This window comes from Galeopterus variegatus, unplaced genomic scaffold (genome assembly GCF_000696425.1).
Source record: "Galeopterus variegatus unplaced genomic scaffold, G_variegatus-3.0.2 Scaffold5880, whole genome shotgun sequence".
In the NCBI taxonomy this organism is placed as follows: Eukaryota; Metazoa; Chordata; class Mammalia; order Dermoptera; family Cynocephalidae; genus Galeopterus; species Galeopterus variegatus.
In genome coordinates this window covers 46,820-70,168 of record NW_007731991.1, presented here as the reverse complement: position 1 = coordinate 70,168, position 23,349 = coordinate 46,820, and the positions used below count along the sequence as shown (strand labels likewise).

General features: G+C 35.4%; 1 protein-coding gene across 1 annotated transcript in view; it reads right to left on the bottom strand.

The window, feature by feature from the left end:
- RNF169 (ring finger protein 169) overlaps positions 1–23,349 on the bottom strand; it is a 97,400-nt gene that overhangs the window by 36,146 nt on the left and 37,905 nt on the right. Inside the window, exon 3 of the mRNA XM_008590154.1 lies at positions 14,654–14,727. Coding sequence (XP_008588376.1) covers positions 14,654–14,727 — 74 coding nt within the window. The remainder of the gene's footprint in view (positions 1–14,653; positions 14,728–23,349) is intronic.

Sequence of the window (23,349 nt, the reverse complement as noted above, 5' to 3'; positions counted from 1 at the left end):
CGCTGGGAGCACAGCAACGCTCCCGCTGCGGGTTCGGATCCTATATAGGACTGGCTGGTGCGCTCACTGGCTGAGCGCGATGTGGGCAACACCACACCAAGGGTTGCAATCCCCTTACTGGTCACGAAAAAAAACAAAAAAAAAAAAAAAAAAAAAGAAAACTCTCAAAATTCAACAAGAAAATAACCCAATTTTACAAATAGGCAGAAATTGGAAAAGATACTACACCAAAGAAAATATATGGAAAGCAAATAAACATATGAAAAGACACTCAACATCATATGTCATTAGGGAACTGAAAATCAAAACCACAATGAGATATCACTTCACACCCACTAGAATGACTACAATCAAAAAAACAGAAAACAACATCAATTTTTATATACAAATTTTGTTATATATATTTTACAACACTTAAAAAATTTTGAGGGTCATACAATGTGCTCAGTAAGTATGAAATTCCAGCTGGCTTTCAATCCTTTTAGACAATAGACATTTTGCATGTCAGGTTCTCTCAAAGCAGTATTTTTTTTTTTTTGTAGTTTTTTGTTTCTTTTTATTTTTAATTGATAAGTAATAACTACGTTTATGGGGTACAATGTGATGTTTTAAGCTATGTACATACCTTGTAGAAATATTTCAATCTATGCATACATTGTAGAAATACTCAATCAAGCTAACAAATCCATAACCACACCAACTTATGTTTTTTATGGTAAAAACATAAAAAATCTATTTTTAAGCAATTTTGAAATATACGTTATTAACTGTGGTCACCATGCAGTGCAACAGATCGCTAAAACTTATTCCCCCAGTCTAACTGAAACTTTCTTTCAATCGACATGCTCCTCAAAGCAGTATTTTAGCAGCAGGATTCAACTAATCTTTTGGCTAGTATCAGGCAGTTGAACTTTCCGTTAATAGCTAACACAGAACAAGTTATTGGGCTCACTAGATTCATTTTTCCCCAATTTTTTTATTGTCATAAAATACATATAACAAAAGTTTACCATCTTAACCACTATTAAATGTACGGTTCAGGGGTATTAAATACATTCCTCATGTTGTACAACCATCACTACACTATCCATCGCCAGGACTCTTTTCATCTTGTAGAACTGAAACTCTATACTCATTAAATAACTCCCCATTCCCTACTCACCCAGCTCCTGGAAACCAACTACTTTCTGTCACTATGAATTTGACTTCTCTGGATACCTCATATGTATTTGTCTTTTGAGAATTATTTCACTTAGCATAATGTCCTCAAGGCTCATCCATGTTGTAGCAAGTATCATAATTCCCTTCCTATTTAAGGCTAAATAAATAATAAACCATTGCATGTATATACCACATTTTGTTTTTCCATTCATCTCTTGAAGGACACTTGGGTTGCTTCCATGTTTTAGCTATTGTGAATAATGTGGGTTTTTTTCTTTTTTTTCCTTTTTATTTAATTAACATTTTTTTACATTCTATGATGTTGCAGGCAGTTGGGAGGGAGGGGAGAGGGGAAAGGGGAAGGAAATATGATGGAAGAAGGAAGGAGGAGAAGGAGTGGGAATGAGGCCTATGGTACCCCCCTCATTCCCACAGGTGAGACCGGGGAGGGCTTCCAGTTGTAGCTTAGTTGTTGCCGGGCTGGGTGCAGATGTTAGAGGGGTGTGATAAAAGCCCTCCCCCCCCCAGCTTGGGAGCCCGAGGCCCTTCTTGCTGTGGCTTGGTGGTCATTGCTGGGCTAGTTACGCATGTCAGGGGGGCATGGCTGAGGCCCCCCATCACTCCAGCTCGGGAGAGCCCGGGGAACTTCCTGTGGTGGCTCCACGGTCATTGCTGAGGTGGTAGTGCATGTCAGGGGGTGTGGCCAAGGCCAGAGATCCCCCACCCTTCCCCCTTTCTGGCTTGGTAGCCCAGGGGACTTCTGGTCCTTCTAGGTGTTACAGGTGTTTTTTGGTGGAATGAGACCTTTACTAGTTAATATCAAACTTTGTCTCTGGTTGTGGGTACTTTGTTTTTTCTTTCAGTTCTGTGTTGGATTATTCGCTGTTCCCAACACTTAAACTCTGCACTGGAACTAATTTGTTGTCCTTTGCTTAGTTCTAAATGGAGGAACTTCCTGTGGGGACCAGTACCTGAGCTGTGTGGTTGAGCTAAATTGCTGTTTAGCTGCTGATTCCCTGAGAAAGGCTTTTTGTGCAGCTCAGGTTTTAATGGTTGACTTTGTAGGTACTTCCAGGTCTAGTAAGATCCAGTGCACCTGGGTTGTATAGAAACTCTGGTCTAGGCCCGAGTCTTTTCGTCAAACTGCACCTCATGCAATTCTATATTGCTGACCGGTCTCCTCTGAGTGGTCCTATGCCGATTGCGGGGGGGGCAGATCAGCTGTCCCTGCTGTGCCCCATTGTTCCCCTGGTGGGCCCGTCTCCCCCACCGCCCATGCTCCAAACACTTCCCATAGGATGGACTGTGCTCCAGTCCCTTACGATGACTCACTGGCCTCTGAGTGGCTCCTTTTTTTCAGTTGTTGTGGTTCCTTGCTCCTATGTGGGTTCATGGTAACACTATTAGTGGTCTTGCTGGCCTGGGGGCCACCAAGGCCCTCTTCTCCCCTGCTGCCTCCAAGCAACTTCATCTAAAAGGCACAGCTGTGGCTTCTGCCAGCTTCTGCTTATGTGCTCAGCAGCACCAGCCTGGAAGCGGTCAGGATTCAAAACAGTCCAAGCGGTTTTTTCTTTCTCTCATCGTGGCTTCTCCCACCTTCATGCACTCCGTAGGTCTCTCCTCCTCTTCCCCTGAGCTCTGGTGGTCCCATCTTGGCTGTTGTTGCTTTTTTATGATTGTAAATTGGTTGATTTGTGGGAGAGAGTGACGGTGGGGACCATCTGTTCTGCCACCTTAACCAGAAGTCTCTTCTTTTTTTATTTTTTGGCAGCTGGCCAGTGTTAGGATCTGAACTCTTGATGTTGGTGTTATAACACAATGCTCTAACCAACTGAGCTAACTGGCCAGCCCAGCTATTGTGAATAATGCTTTTATGACCATGGATGTACAAATATCTCTTTGAGACCCTGCTTTCAGTTCTTTTAGGTATACACCCAAAAGTGGGATTGCTGGATGAAACAGTAATTCTATTTTTAATTTTGTGAGGAAACACAAATCTATGTTTTACACAGATATTGTACCATTTTACATTCCCACCAAAAGTGCACAAGGGTTCCAATTACTCCATATCCTCCCCTACACTTGTTGTTCTCTGGTTTTTTGATAGTAGCCATCCTAATGAATGCAAAGTGGCATCTCATTATAGTTTTGATTTGCATTTCCCTAATGATTAGTGATGTTAAGTATCTTCTCATATGCTTATTGACCATTTGTATATCTTCTTTGAAGAAATGTCTATTCATTCCCTTGCCCATCTTTGAATCGAGTTTTTTTCGCATGTGATTGAGTTTTTAGAGTTCTCTATATATCCTGGATATTAATCCCTTATCAGATATATGATTTGCAAAATTCTCTCCCATTCTGTGGGTTGCCTTTTAACTCTGTTGATAATGTACTTGATGTACAAAATTTTTTAATTTTCATGAAGTCCAATTTGTTTTTTCTTTTGTTATCTGTACCTTTGGTGTCTTATCCAAGAAATCATTGCCAAATCCATCGTCATGAAGTTTTTGCCCTATGGTTACTTCTGTTTATAGTTTTAGGTCTTACATTTAGGTCTCTGATCCATTTTGAGTTAATTTTTGTATGGTATAAGAGTCCAACTTCATTCTTTTTCAGTAGATTCTTAAACTCTGTTCATGCAAAGGCAGAGATACCTGTATATTTGTCGCCAATCCGTGTATCTTCAATAATGCTCATTTCTCCACAAAAAATTATTTATCTTTGTAATTTTTTATCGACATAATTAGTGAATCTAGGTGATGGATACATGGGAGTTCATTTTATTGTTCTCCCCACTTTTATATTTGTTTGAATGTTACAAAAATTAAAACTTAAAAAAAATTATAACATCCAGTATGCTAGTTAACAAACCTCAGGTGCTGGTGATGATAAAAATAATTGAGGGGCTTATATGGAGTGAAGGTTCTGATTACAGTCTTTCAAAAGCTAAGTAACTACTCCAGAGTGCATCTTCTTCATTAGTACTTCAAATATACACACCACACTGTTTCAAATGAGGTCTTACATTTCATTACACCCAGAATATACCTCTATTATGAATTTCTAACACAAATTACTTGTGTTCAATTACTTGTTTTCAAATCTCCTTCCCCCAGACACTACAAAGCTTCTTTTGATCAGGGACCTATTCCTCCTTGATTTCCCCTCCCCTACTTGAGTTCCAGACATGGGGTCTGTATTCAATAAATTCAGCTCCACAAATATTTACAGAGTACCATATTTTATATGTTAGGTACTATTTTTAGTGTTGAGGATATAGCTCTGACCAAAAATGACAACATTGTTCACATAGGGCTTATATTCTAGTAGAATGCTGTTGAACAGAGTGATGAGGTTGGCCTAACTGATCTTTAAAAGTCCTTTCAACAAACATATTCTGACACAAATCATACCAATTATGGTGACCAGTCCAGGCCCCATGCTTTATGAGGAACCACCAAACTCTTAATTCCACTATAAAAGATAACCAACCAGACAGTGCCATGAGCACAGGGCTGGTGGGAGTTCCCCAATGGTACTTGAAAGACTAGAAGCTCGTGTATCTGTAATTTTCTCATTTTCTTTCTGAATTGGTAAAATGGTTTGCCACCCAATGATAGTAGACCACAGAAACAATTTGTGAGAACTATAGGACCATACAGCCTCATGGTGTTTCATTTACCTTTCCACTGACAAGTGATAACAGATTTTTCATATAAAATAAGATAACATGTGAAAACATGCAGTAAATTATGAGTTATATACATTTTATTCATTTTCTAGTTATCTCTGGGCCAATGGTTCTCTAACTGGGACCCAACTCCTAAGGGGGATCACAAGGATAGTAATGGGAATCTTTAAGTTAATTTTCAATCTCTTTTTAAAAGTCTAACAAATAAGACAGTTATAATCCATAAGGTTGCACCTACTAAATATCACTAGCTCAACAGGTTGAATACATATTTTTGGTGATGTCCAGGGCTTATTCTTCAATAGAAGATATTTAAAATATTTTAAACTCATACTATTTATGAATATAATATGGGGATTATGAAAGGAGTATAATACAAACTGGTAAAAAAAAAAAGTTGGGGACCACTGTTTCAGAATCATTGTTTCAGAATCATTGTTTCATGATGAACTTGTCAGATAATCAAATTAGCATCAGAAAATTTCAATTTAATTTGGTATCTAGAGCAATTGATGCCTTATATTCTGTCTAGTTCCTAGACTCTCAGTTGGCACTAACAGTTACCACTTGTATAGGGTCTAACTGGTGACTAACACTGATGCTATCCACAAAAACAATGTATTTTGGGTGAGCTAGGACTACTCTCAGCTCCATTTCTCTGCACCCTGAAATCATATCAAATGATCTCTTGCATACAAGGCTAAGACCATGACTTTTATTTGAACAATCAAATAGCACCAAAGCTATTGATTTGCTCTTATAGTTCTTACATAATTTTAAAGGAATCACATTTATGATACTATGCTCTCTTCACTTTAAATTCTAGAACACGTTTCAATTTAATGTTGGATTTAGAATAAGACATCCAAATATTCATTCCAAAGTAACATTTTACAAAATTTCCCCCATATGTAATAAGATATTTAAAATTACTTTAATATGGGTTTTAAATTATTGCATGCATTATGTAGAAATGCATATAAAATTTATGAGAGGTATCCAAGTTTACACAAAAATTGAGCCAGCATACTACATATCATATGTTTAACTGCCAAGCTAAAAGGCTGAATGAACAGCAGGGCACTCATGAGAAATAGAAAGTCAACTGTGAAAAGGCAAAGACAAGCCTTCACTACCCAAAGTTCAATAAAACTGGGAATTAATTAACTCTCCATCCTCCAACAATGACTTTTTGACAATCTGCCATTTCTTACTCAAACAAATAAATGGCAGCAATGGAGTGGGTTACTTTGGGCTAGATGTTTTTAGAATTCCAAATATTAAATAACAATCATAAATGCTTATATATAGATTACTATGTGCCAGGCACTATTTCACAATAACCCCATAAGCTAGGTACTATGGTGTCCATTTTACAGACCAGGAAACTGAGACATGGAGAGATTAAATAGCTTGCCCAAATGCTCATACTAGCAAGTGGCAGAGCCAGGATTTGAACTCAGGCAGTCAGCTCTTAATCACTATACTACTGCTTCTCAGCTTAAGGTAAAATATCTACATTATCTGTATTATGATTTGTTGAGCACTTGCATTTTTTTTTTACGTTTGAGATAAACAAAACATTGACTCTCAGATGTAAGCAGCAAATGAAACCTTAAACCCTCATCTCAATCCATATAAATATAACCAAGTTCACAATTTCAGAGGGAGCACTCATCACTGAAAGCAAATTACTTGTGAATTCTTACAAAATCTGGCTAGAGATGTGTATTTTTAAAATAAATTTATCTTGTCGAATCTTTTCTACATATTATTATATTTTTAAAAGTTATTTCTCTTACTTGAATGGTTTGGCTTTAAGGAAAATCCTGATATATATATGATATATTACAACAATATTTTCTGTAATTCTATATAGCCGTTAACAATGTTGACATGGATTTATTATTTATTGACACAGAAAGCTTCATATGATGCGCTAAATAAAAAAGGGCAGTAAAAATGGCATGTATAGCATGATCCTAAATCTACTGAGAAAGTCTTAAGTTTAAATTTATGATAAGCATTTAAATATGGTTATCAAAATAAGTAGAGAGTAGAATAATGGTTACCAGAAGTTAGGAGGGTGGGGGTGTGCGGCTGGGGGTGAGGAGAAATGATGGACTATCAGGTACAAAACTATGCTATCTACTCTAAGTGAATAATTGGGCAGTATATGCACGTATTGAAACAACACACTGTATCTCACAAAAAAATGTACAAGTAAATGTTAAAATAAAAAACAGAAAAAGAAAGAGAGAGAGAGAAAATATATTAAATATGCTTATTATGTGACATGATTACTGGTGATTTTTCCTTTCTTTAAACCTTTTTTATAAACTGAACTTTTTTTTTTTTAACAATTCAGGGGAATTGTAAACAATGCTGCTTACTTTTATAAGCAGAAAAAAAATAAAGCTATTCTAATTTATTAAAAGCTTCACTAATCAGACACTTTAACAAAATATTTTATTTTGTACTAGAGACAGAATAGTTGCTGCTGATTCTGGAAAATTCCCTAATTTGGCTTTCAAGAAGTTTTGAAATGATTTTATTTGAACTATTCTCTAAACCATAAAAACAATTATACCATTACAGTAATCTTATAACTACTGATCCTCCCTCTCATAAATGAAAGAGACAAGGAAAAACAGCACATTGCAGAAATAACCTGAGTAACCTGCTATTCTAATTAAATTTGATCATGCTTTGAATTTCCCAAGTGTGTTCTCTTCTCTGAAAAGCACATTACTTGATAAAGCTGTTTCTCCTCATCTGGGTAGTTGTAAACAGCAAAAGGAGACAACCATGTCTAACATTCTTAGATTTTAAGATCCTATAAGCTGTTTTCCCCTCATGTAGTCACAATTAAAACGTATTCTTTTCAAAGTTTTTCCTTCTCCTTAGTACCAAACATCTTACCTGTTCTTAAATATATACTATGAGATCCCGTACCTATTTTCTGGTTGTAAAAGAGGCATGCCAGCACATGCAAAAAGTGGGAATTTCCTCAAAGATTATATAACATTTCAAAGGAAAGAAGAAAAAAATAGCAAATAATGTAGCAAATAGAACCCTAGACATTTTTAAATGCATCTAGCTCTATCATGACCAGCTGTACATCCTTAAACAAGTCATTTCTCATAAAAGAAGAGGCTTTCAAACTAGATGATCAGCAATTCAATTCAATAAGCACCTGGTAAATACATATGTGCAAGATATTATAGATGTGGTAGAGTTAAAGAGACTAAAAGAAACAGATCCATCTTGAAAGATTTATAATCTAATAGGAAAAAACTTTTAAAAATAAGCCAACAACCTGTTTTTTCTGTGGTGTGATAGCACATTATTTTAAACTTCCTAGGTAAATTACAGGCTTCTTCTAAAATAAGTAAATTTTAAAAAATAAGGGGAAGGCCAGCTCAAGATTCAGTATTCAATAAAATACTTCATATTTTACAGTTCTATGCAGAAAGACAATAAAAGGAATTTTTGAAATATAATTTCAAAGATAATTAGGTCTTAAAAGTTTACTTACTTTTAAAAAAATCCCTTCACAAAAGTTAATGACTGCTTTACAGAGCTACTATTGATTCTCTTCAGTAACCCAATGACCATATCTGATTACTCTGTTCCCTGGCTAAGGACTAGGAAGTGCATGCTACTTCTTGAATAATTTGGCCAACAATGAGGAGAAAATACTCCTTAAAAATGAACCAGAGGGGAGGAAGAAAAAAAACGAGATAGGTCAGCAAACCAATCCAGAGTAAGCCTAAACCACTCATGTGATCCACAGAATTACTGAAAGCAGTTCATCTTTCTCACTACAGAAACCAGAGAGATATATAGCCTAGAAGCACAAGCTGGTTTCTTTTTCCCACCTTCAATCTTTCAGAGTTCAATGATTCAAAAAAGAAAAACAAGAGCATGCAGGACTATGTGTTTCCCATCACTAAAATAAAACAACTATTATTTAACCACATGGTCAGAGTTAAGCATCTAACAAATTATATAAGCAGAAGAACTAATGGTGCAAATAATAAGCTTAATCTAAACAACAAACAGCTTACAGAGATGAATCAATTATTTCAAAAGACAAAGATGACCAACAGTCTCACATAAAATGGAAAAATAAAAAGAGATCAATATTGAAATTCTTCTTAAAAATTATTTTTTATTGGGCCGGCCCGGTGGCGCACTCGGTAGAGTGCGGCGCTTGGGAGCACGGTGGCGCTCCCGCCGAGGGTTCGAATCCCACATAGAGACCGGTCCGCTCACTGGTTGAGCGCAGTGCGGGCGCGACACCGAAGGTTGCAATCCCGTTGCCGGTCGCGGTATGGGCGTATGGGTACTCAGCGCTGCATCTCTTTAAATTCGAGGGAAACAGGAAACAATTTAAATGCCCAATGATAATGGAATGGCTAAGTGAATTATGCTTCCTCCATACTATGAAATATGCAGAATAAAAACGTACCTATATAAAAGACCCCTCCTCCTGAAAAAAAAATTAAGTAAAAAAAGCAAGTCATACAATAGATCATATTCCTCAAAAATCCTAGCTTCTCTGAAGAATTTATCATCAAACTGTAACACCCATGATCCCTCTTTGCCACTCCCCCTATCCACAGTAAAATTTAGCACCTAAATTTCATTCTCTCTCCCACTACTCATGTGATCATTCCCAAAGATTTCAATATCAGTGTACTCTCTCGTTAATAAATCTTTGTCTCCTCGTTAAATAAATCTTTCCTCCATCCTATCTCAGTTATCTACTCCCAGGGTCATAAACTAAACCTCATGATGTCCAATAAATAAACCACCTTCCAATTTACCCACTTCCCATTTAAGCTTTTCACATTTAGATCACCATTTCCTAGCTTTCCAGTTTTATTTATATGCTAGTGATCCTATTTTTAATATTCTTTTTCACCACCAAAGCTTCCAGTCCATTGACCCTATCACTCTTTCATTGTCCATTATATCCCTCATGTCTTTATATAACCTAGATCCATGATCCAAAACTATAATAACTTCCTTGTATACAACTTCAAGTCCACTGCACCTCTCACTGTCATACTTCACGCAAAATTCCAAGCCTGGTTAAACCCAACACATTGCTTACTCCAAAAGTGTCCTACCTGGTCCTATTTTCATTGTTGTCTCATGAGGCAGAGACTGCTAGCTGCCTACCCAATATCCATTTTCTGCTTCCTTATTGGGAGAGCCCTGATTTTATTCAGGAAGTTAACATACCTAGCTAAAATATTATGTATGCTTCCCAGCCTCCCTAGCACCTAGAGGGAATCTGTGAAACTGAACTATAAAATACGGGTGAATGCCCTGGGAGGGGGTCTTTGGAAAAAGCTCTGTAAAATGACCTCATTCAGTTGGCCTGTCCCCTTCTGCCTGGATGTAATTCTAGAGAAGGATCAGCCATCTCACACCACAAGGAGACAAGTACACTTGAAGATGTCTAAATAGAAAAACAAAAGGAGCCCAAATCTCTGATGTCATGGAGCTGCCATATTAGCCCTGTCTGCCTACCTCCAGTTTTTTTGTTACCTGAGAAAAATAAAACTCCTAATCTGTTTTTTAAATAAGCTTTATTGTGTATATTTAAGGAATACAACATGATGTTATGGGATACATGTAGACAGCAAAATGGTTACTATAGTGAAGCAAAATAACATCCATCATCTCACATAGTTACCCATTTTTTCTGTTTGTTTTTATGGCAAGAGCAGCAAAAATCTACTCATTTAGCAGGAATCCCACATACCTAATTTGTTTGAGTTATTATTTGGGGGTCTCTGAGGCTCATTACAATCTATTCCCCACATAGCAACCAGAGACCTTTTAAAAGTAAATGTCAGATCATATTACTGGTTTCCCATCATACCTAAAATAAATTTAGGTTCTTTACCGTGTCAGATAGGCTTTCCTTGACCTTGTATGTCTTCCAACATATCTCCTACCAAATCCTCATACCACCCTTCCACTCCCACATGCACACTCAGCTCCAGCCACACTGACCTTGTTCCTTGAACAAGCCAAACTTGTTTCTGTCTCAGGGCCTTTGCATTTGCTGCTCCCTTTGCCTGGAATGCTCCTTACTCATACCTTTACTTGGTTTGCTCCCTTGCCTTTTTCAGGTCTCAGTTCAAATGATTCCTCCTCTGAGAGACTAACTAACCACTGTCTTTTTGTGTCTCCTCAAGTTTCCCTCCCACCCCCTTAGAGCTCTTCTTACCCTGCTTTATTAACATATATTAAATATTTGTTTGCTTATTTCTTGTCTGTCTTCCCCACTAGAAAGGAATTCCCTTGGCATGAATGTTAGAATTGTTTTTTTCCATTTCTTCGTATAACTTCGTATAATGTATGCTATACGAAGTTATTACGGGACCCTGGGTATCAACTTTAACACTGTATCCACAGTGCATGACACATATTAGAGCAAAATAAATATGTGATTAATTAATAAATATACATTATGATCTCATTTATGCTGGAAAAAACTAAAGCGTGTGTGTGTGTGTGTGTGTGCACAAGCACATAAGGGGTCTGAGATATACACTGAACTATTAACACTTGTTACCTCAAGGAAGACACTGGGAAGAAAGGTAAAGGGGCACTTTCACATTTCACTCTGCATATTTCTGCATTATTTTTCTTATGTTAAAAAAGATAAAATTAACTGCAACACATGGCAGAAAGAAAAAAATTTAAACATATTTAAAGATATAAATCTATTCACAAAATCATAAAATTTAGAACTTACAGTAACTTCAGTAAGCATAAAACTCAAAGGTCTTAGGCTAGAGAGGACATTAAGAACACACCTCTCTGTCTTTAGCAGGCCCCTAGACCCTGGTTCAGTACCTGAAAGAAATCAGTTCTGACAGTAGTGCGTTGGACTTGCAGAGGGAGAGAACATTCTATGGGCTACAAAATGGAGGTAACTGGGTGGGGGACACAGGGTACAAATGCAACTTGCCAGTATGAATCTGGCCCTCACATCATAGGCATGAGGAGTGACAATCAGCTTTGTATCACATGAATATCCATAACCAATAAAAAAAAAAGAGAGAAATCAGTTCTGCTGTATAGTAGTTCCCTTACCCCAATCTGGTTTGTTCCTAAAATCCACCATAGGAGATAATCTATGATTGTTATAGTAACACTTCTGAAAGAACTAGAATTAGGGGAATAAAATTTCTTGGTAACTTTTTACAGCCCTTATAAAGGTTTTTACTGTCACTTAAAACAATAAAGTATATTAGTATTATGTTATATATTAAATTAGTAATAATGAGTTGTGTAGAATTCACTTCTATTTACCATTCCTTGCTCAGTAGACACTTTTAAAGGTCTTCCTCCCTTGGGAAATCATCCAAATAATTATAAATAGAATTTGCTTTGTTTCAGAAGACAGTATTCTAACAGACATCTTTTTCTCTATATAATCCTCCGTCCAAATGTTTAGTGCCTTTTAATATTTTTTATAGCTTGAGGCATATTTTACATATCATATAATTCACCCATTTCAAGTATATAATTTAATAGTTTTTAGTAAATTTACAATGTTGTTAAATATACTATAAATCAGTTTTAGAAATCTTCATCACTCCAATAAAATCCTTCATGCCCATTTACTGTTAATTCCTGTTCCCACCCCCTGCTCCAATCAATTACTAATCTTCTGTCTCTATACACTTGTCTATTCTGGACATTTTCTATAAATGCAATCATACAGTATATGATCTCTTGTATCTGGATTCTTTCACTTAGTATCTTTTTGAGGTTCATAATGTGGTAGCACGAATCAGCGTTTCATTCCTTTTTATTGCTGAATAGTATTCCATTGTATGGATAGGCCATATTAGCACCTTTTGCTTTTATGTCTTGGATTTCCATTTTCAGACTGTACAATGGATATATGATAACTTGGGTAATTAGGATGGGAGAGAGGAACCTGTAGCTAACTTTTAATTACCCCAAATGACATAGGTGAGTGTCTCTCAAACCCAAGCCAGTTTACACAGGATGAGATTGTCCTGCCTTCACTCAGTAACAACATTACATCATCAACTCCTTTTAAAACCACTGTCCTGTCCCTCCCTCCTAACAAGAACAAAAATACAGTTCATCAAGGTTTCTTTCTCTTTCCCAAAGCTTATAAAAATCCTCTAATCTTACTATGCCTTCTCTTTATCTCCTTTTTCTCCAACTCCTTGTTTTCCCTCCTTAAGATTATACTCAAACCGGCTTTAAAATTTCCATGTTCTTGGGGGTTGGCCAGTTAGCTCAGTTGGTTACAGACCAGTGTTATAACACCAAGGTCAAGGGTTCAGATCCCCATACCAGCCAACTGCCAAAAGAAAAAATCCCATATTCTCAATGTTTCTGAAAAGGTATTTCAGTAGTAAATATCTGCATATTCTGAAATTTGAGAGACTAATATAAGAAGAACCAATAGTTCTTTTGATGTAGTTCCTGAAAATAATTTTTTCTATATAGAAAAAAAAGCTTTGTAAGTGTACCAATATAAAAGGAGCATGAGGATCCAAGTCAACATATGATACTGTCATTTAAAAGGGAAGGTCAAAAAACAATAGTAATTAAGCAGTTTTCCATTATCTTTTCTATTTAAGATGCTTTGCTAAACACTGATTTTTCATTCAATATAAAATGTGACAATAATGTTATTGTCTCACTCCTGTTTTACAATGATGCCTGAATCAGATTAAGTGGATTACTTACCTTTATAAAATATTAAATATCCATGTGTAGAATGACTACCTAATCTATTACAAGGGTGGATGAGGGAAGGCAGGTACAGGGAGAAGGCCAGGGAAGAATGACACAAATCCAGCAACATACTTCTTATTCCCAGCCTTTTTGGACTCTTAATTCTGTAGCTGATTCCCAATTAGTTTGAAAACATCAAAAATAACATGATGTGAACATAGCTAAAAGCTTTCCTAATGGTAAACATTTTCTAACTAAGAAATCTCACTACCCCATTACTGGCCTATGTTACAGTTCTTCTGGAGTACTTAGAGTGAAAGCAATAAAAAATAACACCAGCTATGTATAATTAGAGGAACCTTGCAAGATGAGAGAAAAAATAATACAAGCAATTATTAGCAATAACACTTGTTAAAGGTGCCAAGAATACATCTCTTGGTGGCCAGTTATTGTAGCAGTTGTGATAGGCCCTGGGAGCTACATTTTCACCTTTGAAAGAACTAAGAAGGAATTAATTAAAGGTGCCAAGAATACATCTCTTGGTGGCCAGTTATTGTAGCAGTTGTGATAGGCCCTGTGAGCTACATTTTCACCTTTGAAAGAACTAAGAAGGAATTAGTTAAGGTATACTGTACTTCCATTATAGCTCCAAATCTCACTGGACTGGTATAAGGAATTATAAAGAAAGACAAGCTCTTCATTGTGAATTTTAAAAAACCCTAGTACACGTTGAGCATCCCTATTCCAAAAATCCAAAGATCGAAACGCTCCAAAATCCGAAACTTTTTGAGCACCAACATGACACTCAAAAGGAAATGCTCATTTGAGCATTGTGAATTTTGGATTTTTTGATTAGGGATGCTCAACTGGTATATATTCTGCAAATATTCCAAAAATCAAAAAAAATCCAAAATCTGAAATACTTTTGGTCCAAAGCATTTTGGATAAGGGATACTCAACCTGTAAATCAAAACTCCCACTAAGCATTCTTTAGTGTCATTATTTCAATTTAAGAAAATAAATGTCATGACAATATACATACTATACCTTTCTCAGGCTTTCAAATTCCTCACGAAGTTCCCCAGCCTTGCTTAATTTGATTGGTGCTCTGAATATAAACTCTGGAAGAAAGGGAAAAGAAACAACTTTTAAACAGGACTTTTTAGGAAGGAACAAAGACCTTATCTTACTGCTGCCCCACATTATAAACCACATAAAACATTGTGATCATCTTAATTTGAATATTTATTAATTCACTTAAATATTTATTAAATGTTATAAATTAGACACTGTTCTAAACACTGGGAGAAACACTGAACAAAAGTCCTTGCTCTCATGGAACTTACAATCTTGTAAGAAGGAAACAGACAGTAGCCAAACAAGTGGGTTTATATACTACAATTGACGTTACTAAATGCTACAGAGGAAAATAAATGTAGAGTGGAAGAAAAAGGTCATTTTATATAGCGGAGTCTGGAAGGGGACTGTTGATAAAGTAACAAGTTAAAAGACCTCAAGGAAAAACTATATTTAAAACTCTTAGTTCAATACTACCAAATAACATTTTAAAAGAGCCGAAGTTTTATTTATTTTATTCAATATTCGTAATACTGTATTTTTCTATTTCTTTCTCAACACTGCCAAAGTATTTTCTTGTACATAACCTGTATATAATCTTGTATATATTTTCAATATATAACCTGATTTTTTTTTCTTATCATCAAAGCCTTCACTGGTTTTGATAGACCTACAGAACAAAGTCAAACTTTTCAACATGTCATTCAAGGTTCTCTAGAGACTGATCATAACTTTTATCTTTCTAAAGCACTGCAACTTTTGATGCTTTACTGTTTAGTAACAACATAAATATACCATATACTTTTAAATCTTTTATGCTGTTTTCTCAGCTGAAACTCTGTCTTCTCCCCCTTTTTTTTTCTTTTGGTGGCTGGCCGGTATAGGGATCCAAACCCATGACCTTGGTGTTACAAGGCTGCACACTAACCAACTAAGCTAACTGGTCAGCCCTCTCCCCTTCTCTATGTATTTATTTTAAAATCTAATATATCAGGGTGCATAAGAGGCACACAATACATGTTCGTTATATAAATAGATGATAAAAATCAAAGTTAAGAATAGAAATAAAATTCTTAAATGCAATCAAAAAGGTGGGGAAGAGTACACACTTTTTATTCAATGTACAAAAAACAGTTATATTTCTAGACATTAGCAATGATGATCTGAAATGATATTAAGGAAACAATTCCATTTATAATAGCATTAAAAAAATAAAATACTTAGGAATAAAATTAACAAAAGAAGTACAAGACTACAAAACACTGTTGAAAGAAAAATAATTTTTTTCAGAGAAAAAATACAATAAAAATTTTTCTTTCAACTTTGATACCTCAAAATTTAATCAAAAAGAAAACTTCCCAAAATAAATACATCTATTTTAAATTGGCTTCTACTAAACACACAAGGAATATGAACATATAAGGAAAATTTTAAAATGTTAAAGATAGAGGTGGAAATTCAGAGATAATTTGTCATTTATTTTTTCACATTATAGCTTATTTTTTATTACTTTGGAATAAAGTAACTAGAACATGACTTTTATTTCACAGAAGGACAATAAATATATAAAGGCACACACATCATGTCATTAATGATGTTGATTTTGAAAACAATTGCTAAACTATTTTGATAAGGCTAAGTTGTTATGGAGCAGAAAGAATAGCATCCAATACAGCAAGCTGTTCTAATTAGCCCTGGTTATAACAGACTTACTTTAATTTGGTCTAACTACATTCTCCGCTTTAGCTTTTACACTTGATCTTAGCCAAAAGGCCAAGAAGTGATCTCTCCTCTTTAGCTTTTAATTTTCTACAAAAAGTTGCACTTTTTTTTGTTTTCTCTTTTCTTTTGAAAAACAATCTTACTTTCGTTGGCATTTCAATTTCACATATACAATTACATGTCTTTACAAAGAAATAACTAATATGCATTTTTACATTTTTTGAGAAAATGCTATGTATTTAAATCTGCCAAAACTTTGTATAATGTTAAATATTTATTTTAATTTATTTTTTATTTTATCAATATACAATGTAGTTGATTTTTGTGCCCCTTTACCAATTCTTCCTTTTTCCCACTCCTTCCCCCACCCCCCACGGCCAAAAACATATCTGTACACTTATCTTAGGAAATTCAAGGAATTATTATGATTGTTGTGTCACCCTCCCACTCCGTTTACTCATTTGTATATTTATTTATTTAATTTTATTAGATCCCAAATATAAGTGAGAACATGTGGTTTAGAGAAAACATAATTTTCTCTAAGTCCATCCATGTTGCTGCGAATGGTAGCATCTCTTTCTTTTTTTACAACAGAGTAGTATTCCATTGTGCTGATATACCACAGTTTCCTTATCCACTCATCTGATGATGGGCATTTAGGCAGTTCCAACTCTTTGCTATTGTAAATAGCGCTACAATAAACATGGAAGTACACAGATCCCTTCAAAATGATGATTTCCATTCCTTTGGGTATGCCTTATCCACTCATCTGATGATGGGCATTTAGGCAGTTCCAACTCTTTGCTATTGTAAATAGTGCTACAATAAACATGGAAGTACACAGATCCCTTCAAAATGATGATTTCCATTCCTTTGGGTATATACCCAGCAGTTGTACAGCTGGATCATATGGTAGATCTATCTGTAATTATTTGAGGAACCTCCAAACCATTTTCCATAAAGCCTGCACCATTTTGCAGTCCCACCAACAGTGTACAAGGGTTCCTTTTTCTCCACATCCTCACCAGCATTTATCATTCTCAGTCTATCAGATATTAGCCATCTTAACTAGAATAAGATGGTCTCTCAAAGTGGTTTTGATTTACATGTCCCAAATCTTGAGTGATGTTGAGCATTTTCTCACATGTCTACAGGCCATTTGTATATCTTTCTTTGAGAAATGCCTATTCAGATCCTTTGCCTATTTTTTAATTGGGTTACTTGTCTTTTTGCATTAAGTTGTTTTAGTTCCTTGTATATTCTGGATATTAATCCTTTGTCAGATGCATATTTTGCAAATATTTTCTCCCATTCTGTTGGTTGTCTTTTCACTCCATTAATTGTTTCTTTTGCTGTGCAGAAATTTTTTAGTTTGATATAATCCCATTTGTTTATTTTTTCCTTTGGTTGCCCATGCTTTTGGTGTTGTATTCATAAAGTCTATCCCAATCCTACATCCTGAAGTGTTTCTGCTATGTTTTCTTTGAGGAGTTTTATTGTATCAGGATGTATATTTAATTCTTTAATCCACTTTCAGTTGATTTTGGTATATGGTGAGAGGTATGAATCTAGCTTCATTCTTCTACATATGGATGTCCAATTTTCCCAGCACCATTTACTGAAGAGGCATTCTCTTCTCCAGTGTGTAGTCTTGGTGCCTTTGTCAAAGATCAGATGGCTGTAGGTGTATGGGTTGATTTCTGGATTCTCTATTCTGTTCCATTGGTCCATGTGTCTGTTTTTATGTCCATACCATGATGTTTTGGTTACTATAGTTTTGTAGTATAGTTTAAAGTCAGGTAGTGTTATGCCTCCAGTTTTTGTTTTGTTTTGTTTTGGTTTTTTGCTCAGGATTGCTTTGGCTATTCATGGTCTTTTGTTACTCTGCATGAATGTTAGAATTGTTTTTTTCCATTTCTGAGAAGAATGTCATTGGAATTTTGATGGGGATTGTGTTGAATCTGTAGATCACTTTGGGTAGTATGGACATTTTCATAATGTTAATTCATCCAATCCAAGAGTATGGGATATCTTTCCATCTTCTTGTGTCCACTTTAATTTCTCAACAGTGGTTTGCAGTTCTCATTGCAGAGATTTTTCACATCCTTGGTTAACTTTATGCCTAGGTATTTTATTTTTTTAGTGACTATTGTAAATGGGCTAGCTTCCTTGATTTCTTTTTCTGCTAGTTCATTCTCAGAGTATAAAGATGCTACTGATTTTTGCGTGTTGATTTTCTATCCTGCAACTTTGCTGAAATCATTTATCAAATCTAAGAGGTTTTTTGTAGAGTGTTTAGGCTGTTCTATATATACAATCATATCATCTGCAAACAGGGACACTTTGACTTCATCTTTTCCAACCTGGATGCCCTGTATTTCCTTCTCTTCTGATTGCTCTGGCTAGTACTTCCAATGCTGTGTTAAATAGGAATGGCAAGAGTGGGCATCCTTGTCTTGTTCCTGTTCTTAAGGATGATACATCCCATTCAGGATGATACTGGCAGTGGGTTTGTCATATATGGCTTTGTGTTGAGGTACTTTCCTTCTATACCCAATTTATACAGTCTTTATCATGAATGGTGAATTTTGTCAAATGCTTTTTCAGCATCCAGAGATGATTATATGGTTTTTGTCTTTGATTCTGCTGATGTGGTATATTGCATTTATTGATCTGCATATGTTGAACCAACCTTGCATCCCTGGGATGAATCCCACTTGATCATGGTGTATAATTTTATGTATATGTTGCTGTATTTTATTAGCTAGTATTTTACTGAGAATTTTGTATCTATTATTTATCAAAGATATTGGTCTGTAGTCTTCTTTTTTTGTTGTATCTTTGTCTGGTTTTGGTATCAGGGTGATGTTTCCCTCATAGAATGGGTTCAGGAGAATGGCCTCTGTTTCGATTTTTTGGAATAGTTTGTAGAGAACTGGTATTAATTCTTCTTTAGAGGTTTGGTAGAATTCTGCAGTGAAGCCATCTGGTCCTGGGCTTTTCTTTTTTGTGAAACTGCTGATTATAGCTTCAACCTCTTCAATTGTTATTGGTCTGTTCAGATTTTCTACGTCTTCTTGGTTCAGTCTTGGTAGCTTGTGTGTGTCTAGAAAATTATCCATTTCCTCCAGATTTTCTAATTTGTTGGTGCATAGTTGTTTATAGTAGTCTCTAATGATTCCTTGTATTTCTGAGGTATTGGTTGTAATATCTCCTTTTTTCATTTCTAATTTTTGTTATTTGTATCTTCTTTTTTTAGTTAGCCTCCCTAATGGCTTGTAAATTTTATCTTCTCAAAAAAACAACTTTTTGTTTCATTGATCTTTTGTATCATTTTTTGGTTTCTATTTCATTTAGTTCTGCTCTTATCTTAATTACTTCTTTCTGTCTACTAACTTTGGGTTTGGATTGTTGTTTTTCTAGTTCTTTAAGGTGAAGGGTTAGGTTGTTTACTTGCCATTTTTCCATTCTTCTGCAGTAAGCATTTATTGCAATAAATTTCCCCTTAGTACTGCTTTTGCAATATCCCACAGGTTTGGGTATGATGTGTCATTATTTTCATTCGTTTCAATAAATTTTTTGATTTCCTATTTAATTTCTTCTTGGACCCATATGTCATTAAGTACAATGTTGTTTAATTTCCACGTATTTGTATAGTTTCCAGAGTTCCATTTGTTATTGATCTCTAGTTTTAATCCATTGTGGTCTAAAAAAATACATGGAATTAATTTGTCATTTTAAAAGCCTATTGCGCCCAAATTCTTTTTTTTTTCTTTTTGCAGTGCTTAAAGGAAGATTCATACTTGCAAACATCTATATTAAATATTTTTTAAAAATCTCAAATCAGGGGCCGGCCCGGTGGCGCACTGGATAAGAGCGCCGCTTGGGAAGCGCGGCGGCGCTCCCGCCCGAGGGTTCGGATCCCACATACAGACCGGTTCCCGCTCACTGGCTGAGCGAGGCGCGGGAGCAACGCCGAGGGTTGCGGTCCCGTTGCCGGTCCCCGGTCCGGTACGGGGGCAACACTGAGGGTTGTGATCCGTTGCCAGACACGGAAAAAGACAAAAAAAGACAAAAAAAAAAAAAAATCTCAAATCAGTAATGTAAACTTCTTCCTTAAGAAAACAGAAAAAGTAGAGCAAACTAAACCAAAAGTAGAGATAAGTAAGAAATAACAAAGATTACAACAGAAATATATAAAACAGGGAATTTAAAAAAATAGAGAAAAATCAAAAAAACCAAAAGTCGATTCTTTAGAAGATCAACAAAATTTGCAAATCTTTATCTAGACTGGCCAAGAAAAAAGAGAGAAGACCAAAATAACTAAAATCAGAATAAAGCAGGGGCATTATTACGTTGTCACTATGGCTTTTTGTGGTGATAAGATTTAGTTTCTTTCTCTCTCAATTACATTTTTGTTCAACCAATGGGTTTTGTTCTTTCTTGTGTATTCATGGTAGTGATTATTGTTTTTCAGATTCCAGATGCAGGACTTCCTTGAGGATTTCTTGTAGGGCTGGTCATGTGGTGGTGAACTACTGAAGCTTTTGTTTGTTTGGAAAATACACTATTTTCCCCTCATTTCTGAAGGATAGCCTTGCTGGGCATAGTATTCTTAGCTGGCAGTTTTTTCTTTCAGTATTTTAAAGGTATATTATACTTCTTTCTACCCTCTATGTATATTTAGTGGTATAAATATAGTATTAATTTTAAGACTCACTAATAACTCTACATCCCATTGAGGTTAATAAATACTTATTCTAGAAAAGTAGGCTCCTCAAAAAGTTGCCTCTGTCCTTTTTCAGTTGTCTCAACTATTTTAGAAAGATTCTTATTTAGCTTATCAAGGAATGTGGAAAATACTTAGATATAAACATTACACTTAATGCAGATACAGAAAACAGTAACATAATACTCTCTAAAGTACTAGAGAATTGTTAGATCCTAGGGTTAGGAGGCAAACGTTCCATCGCCTTCACCGAGTTTAAAAAAAAAAGTCCTGATGACTATTTTATCCCCGATGACTGTTGTATCCCTTAAGCACATTTCCAATTATAGGCAAATAGAATGTAAAATTAGATGATTTAAAAGAGAAGGAAAAAATAAATAAATAAAAGAGAAGGGAAAGGAGCGAGGGGAAAGGAAAACCCCTAAGGCAAAAAAAATCTTTAAAAATTTATTTTGTAATAAATACATACTGATTATACGTATTTGTGGGGTACAGAGTTATACTTCAATACATGTATACAATTTGTGGTGATCAAATAAGGGTAATTAGCATCTCCATCACTGCAAAAATTTATCATTTCTTTGTGATGAGAACACCATAGCTCCTCTCTTCTAGCTATTTGAGAACATATAATAAATTGTTAATTATAGATGCCTAACACAACTCTACACCACTATAACTTGTTTTCCCTATCTAGCTGTAATTTTGTATACATTAACAAACTTCTCCTTACTCCCTCAACCCCACCCCTTTTCCAGCCTCTGATAATCACAATTCTCTCTACTTCTAAAAGCTCAACTTTTTTTTTAGTTTCCACATATGAGAACATATGGTATTTATCTTTCTGTTCCTGACTTATTTCACTTAACATAATGTCTTCTAGGCTCATCCATGTTGCCACAAATGACAGGATTTCATTCTTTTGCATGGATGAGTAGTATACCACTGTGTGTATATATACACCACATTTTCTTTACTCATTCATCGGTTGATGGACACATAGGTTATTTCCATATATTGGCTATCGTGCATAGTGCTGCACTAAACATGAGGGTGCAGATATCTCTTCAGTATGCTAATTTCCCTTCCTCTGGATAAATACCCAGCAGTGGGATTTCTGGATCACATGGTAGCTCTATTTTTATTCTGAGGATCTTCGTATTGTTTGCCAAAAAGGCTGTACTAATTTACATTCCCACCAACACTATAAGACTCCCCTTTTCTCTGCATCCTGGCATTTGTTATTTTTTGGGTTTTTTTATATCAGCCATTCTAACTAGGGTGAGATGACATGTCATTGTAGTTTTGATTTGCATTTCCCTCAGTAGTGATGTTGAGCATTTTTAAAATTTTTCTGTTGGCCATTTATTTATCTGTTGGCCACTTATTTGTCTGTTGGTCTTCTTTTGAGAAATGTCTATTTAGGTCATTTGCCCATTTTTAAATTGGATTATTTGGGGTTTTCCTGTTAAGCTCCTTGTCTATTCTGGATATTAACATCTTGTCAGATGAATAGTTTGCAAATATTTTCTTTCATTCTGCTGGTTACCTCTTTGCACTGTTGATTGTTTCTTTTGCTGTGCAGAAGCTTTTTAGTTTGGTGTAATCTCATATGTATATATTTGCTTTTGTCATCTGTACTTGAAAAGTCTTCTCCATAAAATTTTTGCCCAGACCAGTGTCTTGGAGTGTTTCCCCTTTGTTTTCTTCTAGTACTATTATAGTTTCAGGTCTTACATTTAAGTGTTTAATTCACTTTGAGCCATTTTTTGTAAAAAGTGAGAAATTGGAATTTAGTTTTCTTCTTCTACATATGGATATCCAGTTTCCCAGCACCACTTATTAAAGAGGATGTTCTTTCCCTAGTGTATATTCCCGGCACCTTTGTCAAAAATTACTTGGCTGTATATGCATGGATTTATTTCTGGGTTCTCTATTCTGGTCCATTGATCTATGTGAATGTTTTTATGCCAATACCAAGCTGTTTTGATTAGTATAGCTTTGTAGTATATTTTGAAGTCAAGTAGTGTAATGCCTCCAGCTTTGTGTTTTTTGCTCAGGACTGCTTTGGCTAATTGAGGTCTTTTGTAGTTCCACATGAATTTTAGAATTTTTCTTTGTTTCTGTTTAGAATGTCACTGGTATTTTGATAGGAATTACACTGAATCTGTAGATTGCTTTGGGTAGTATGGTTATTCTTATAATATTAACTATT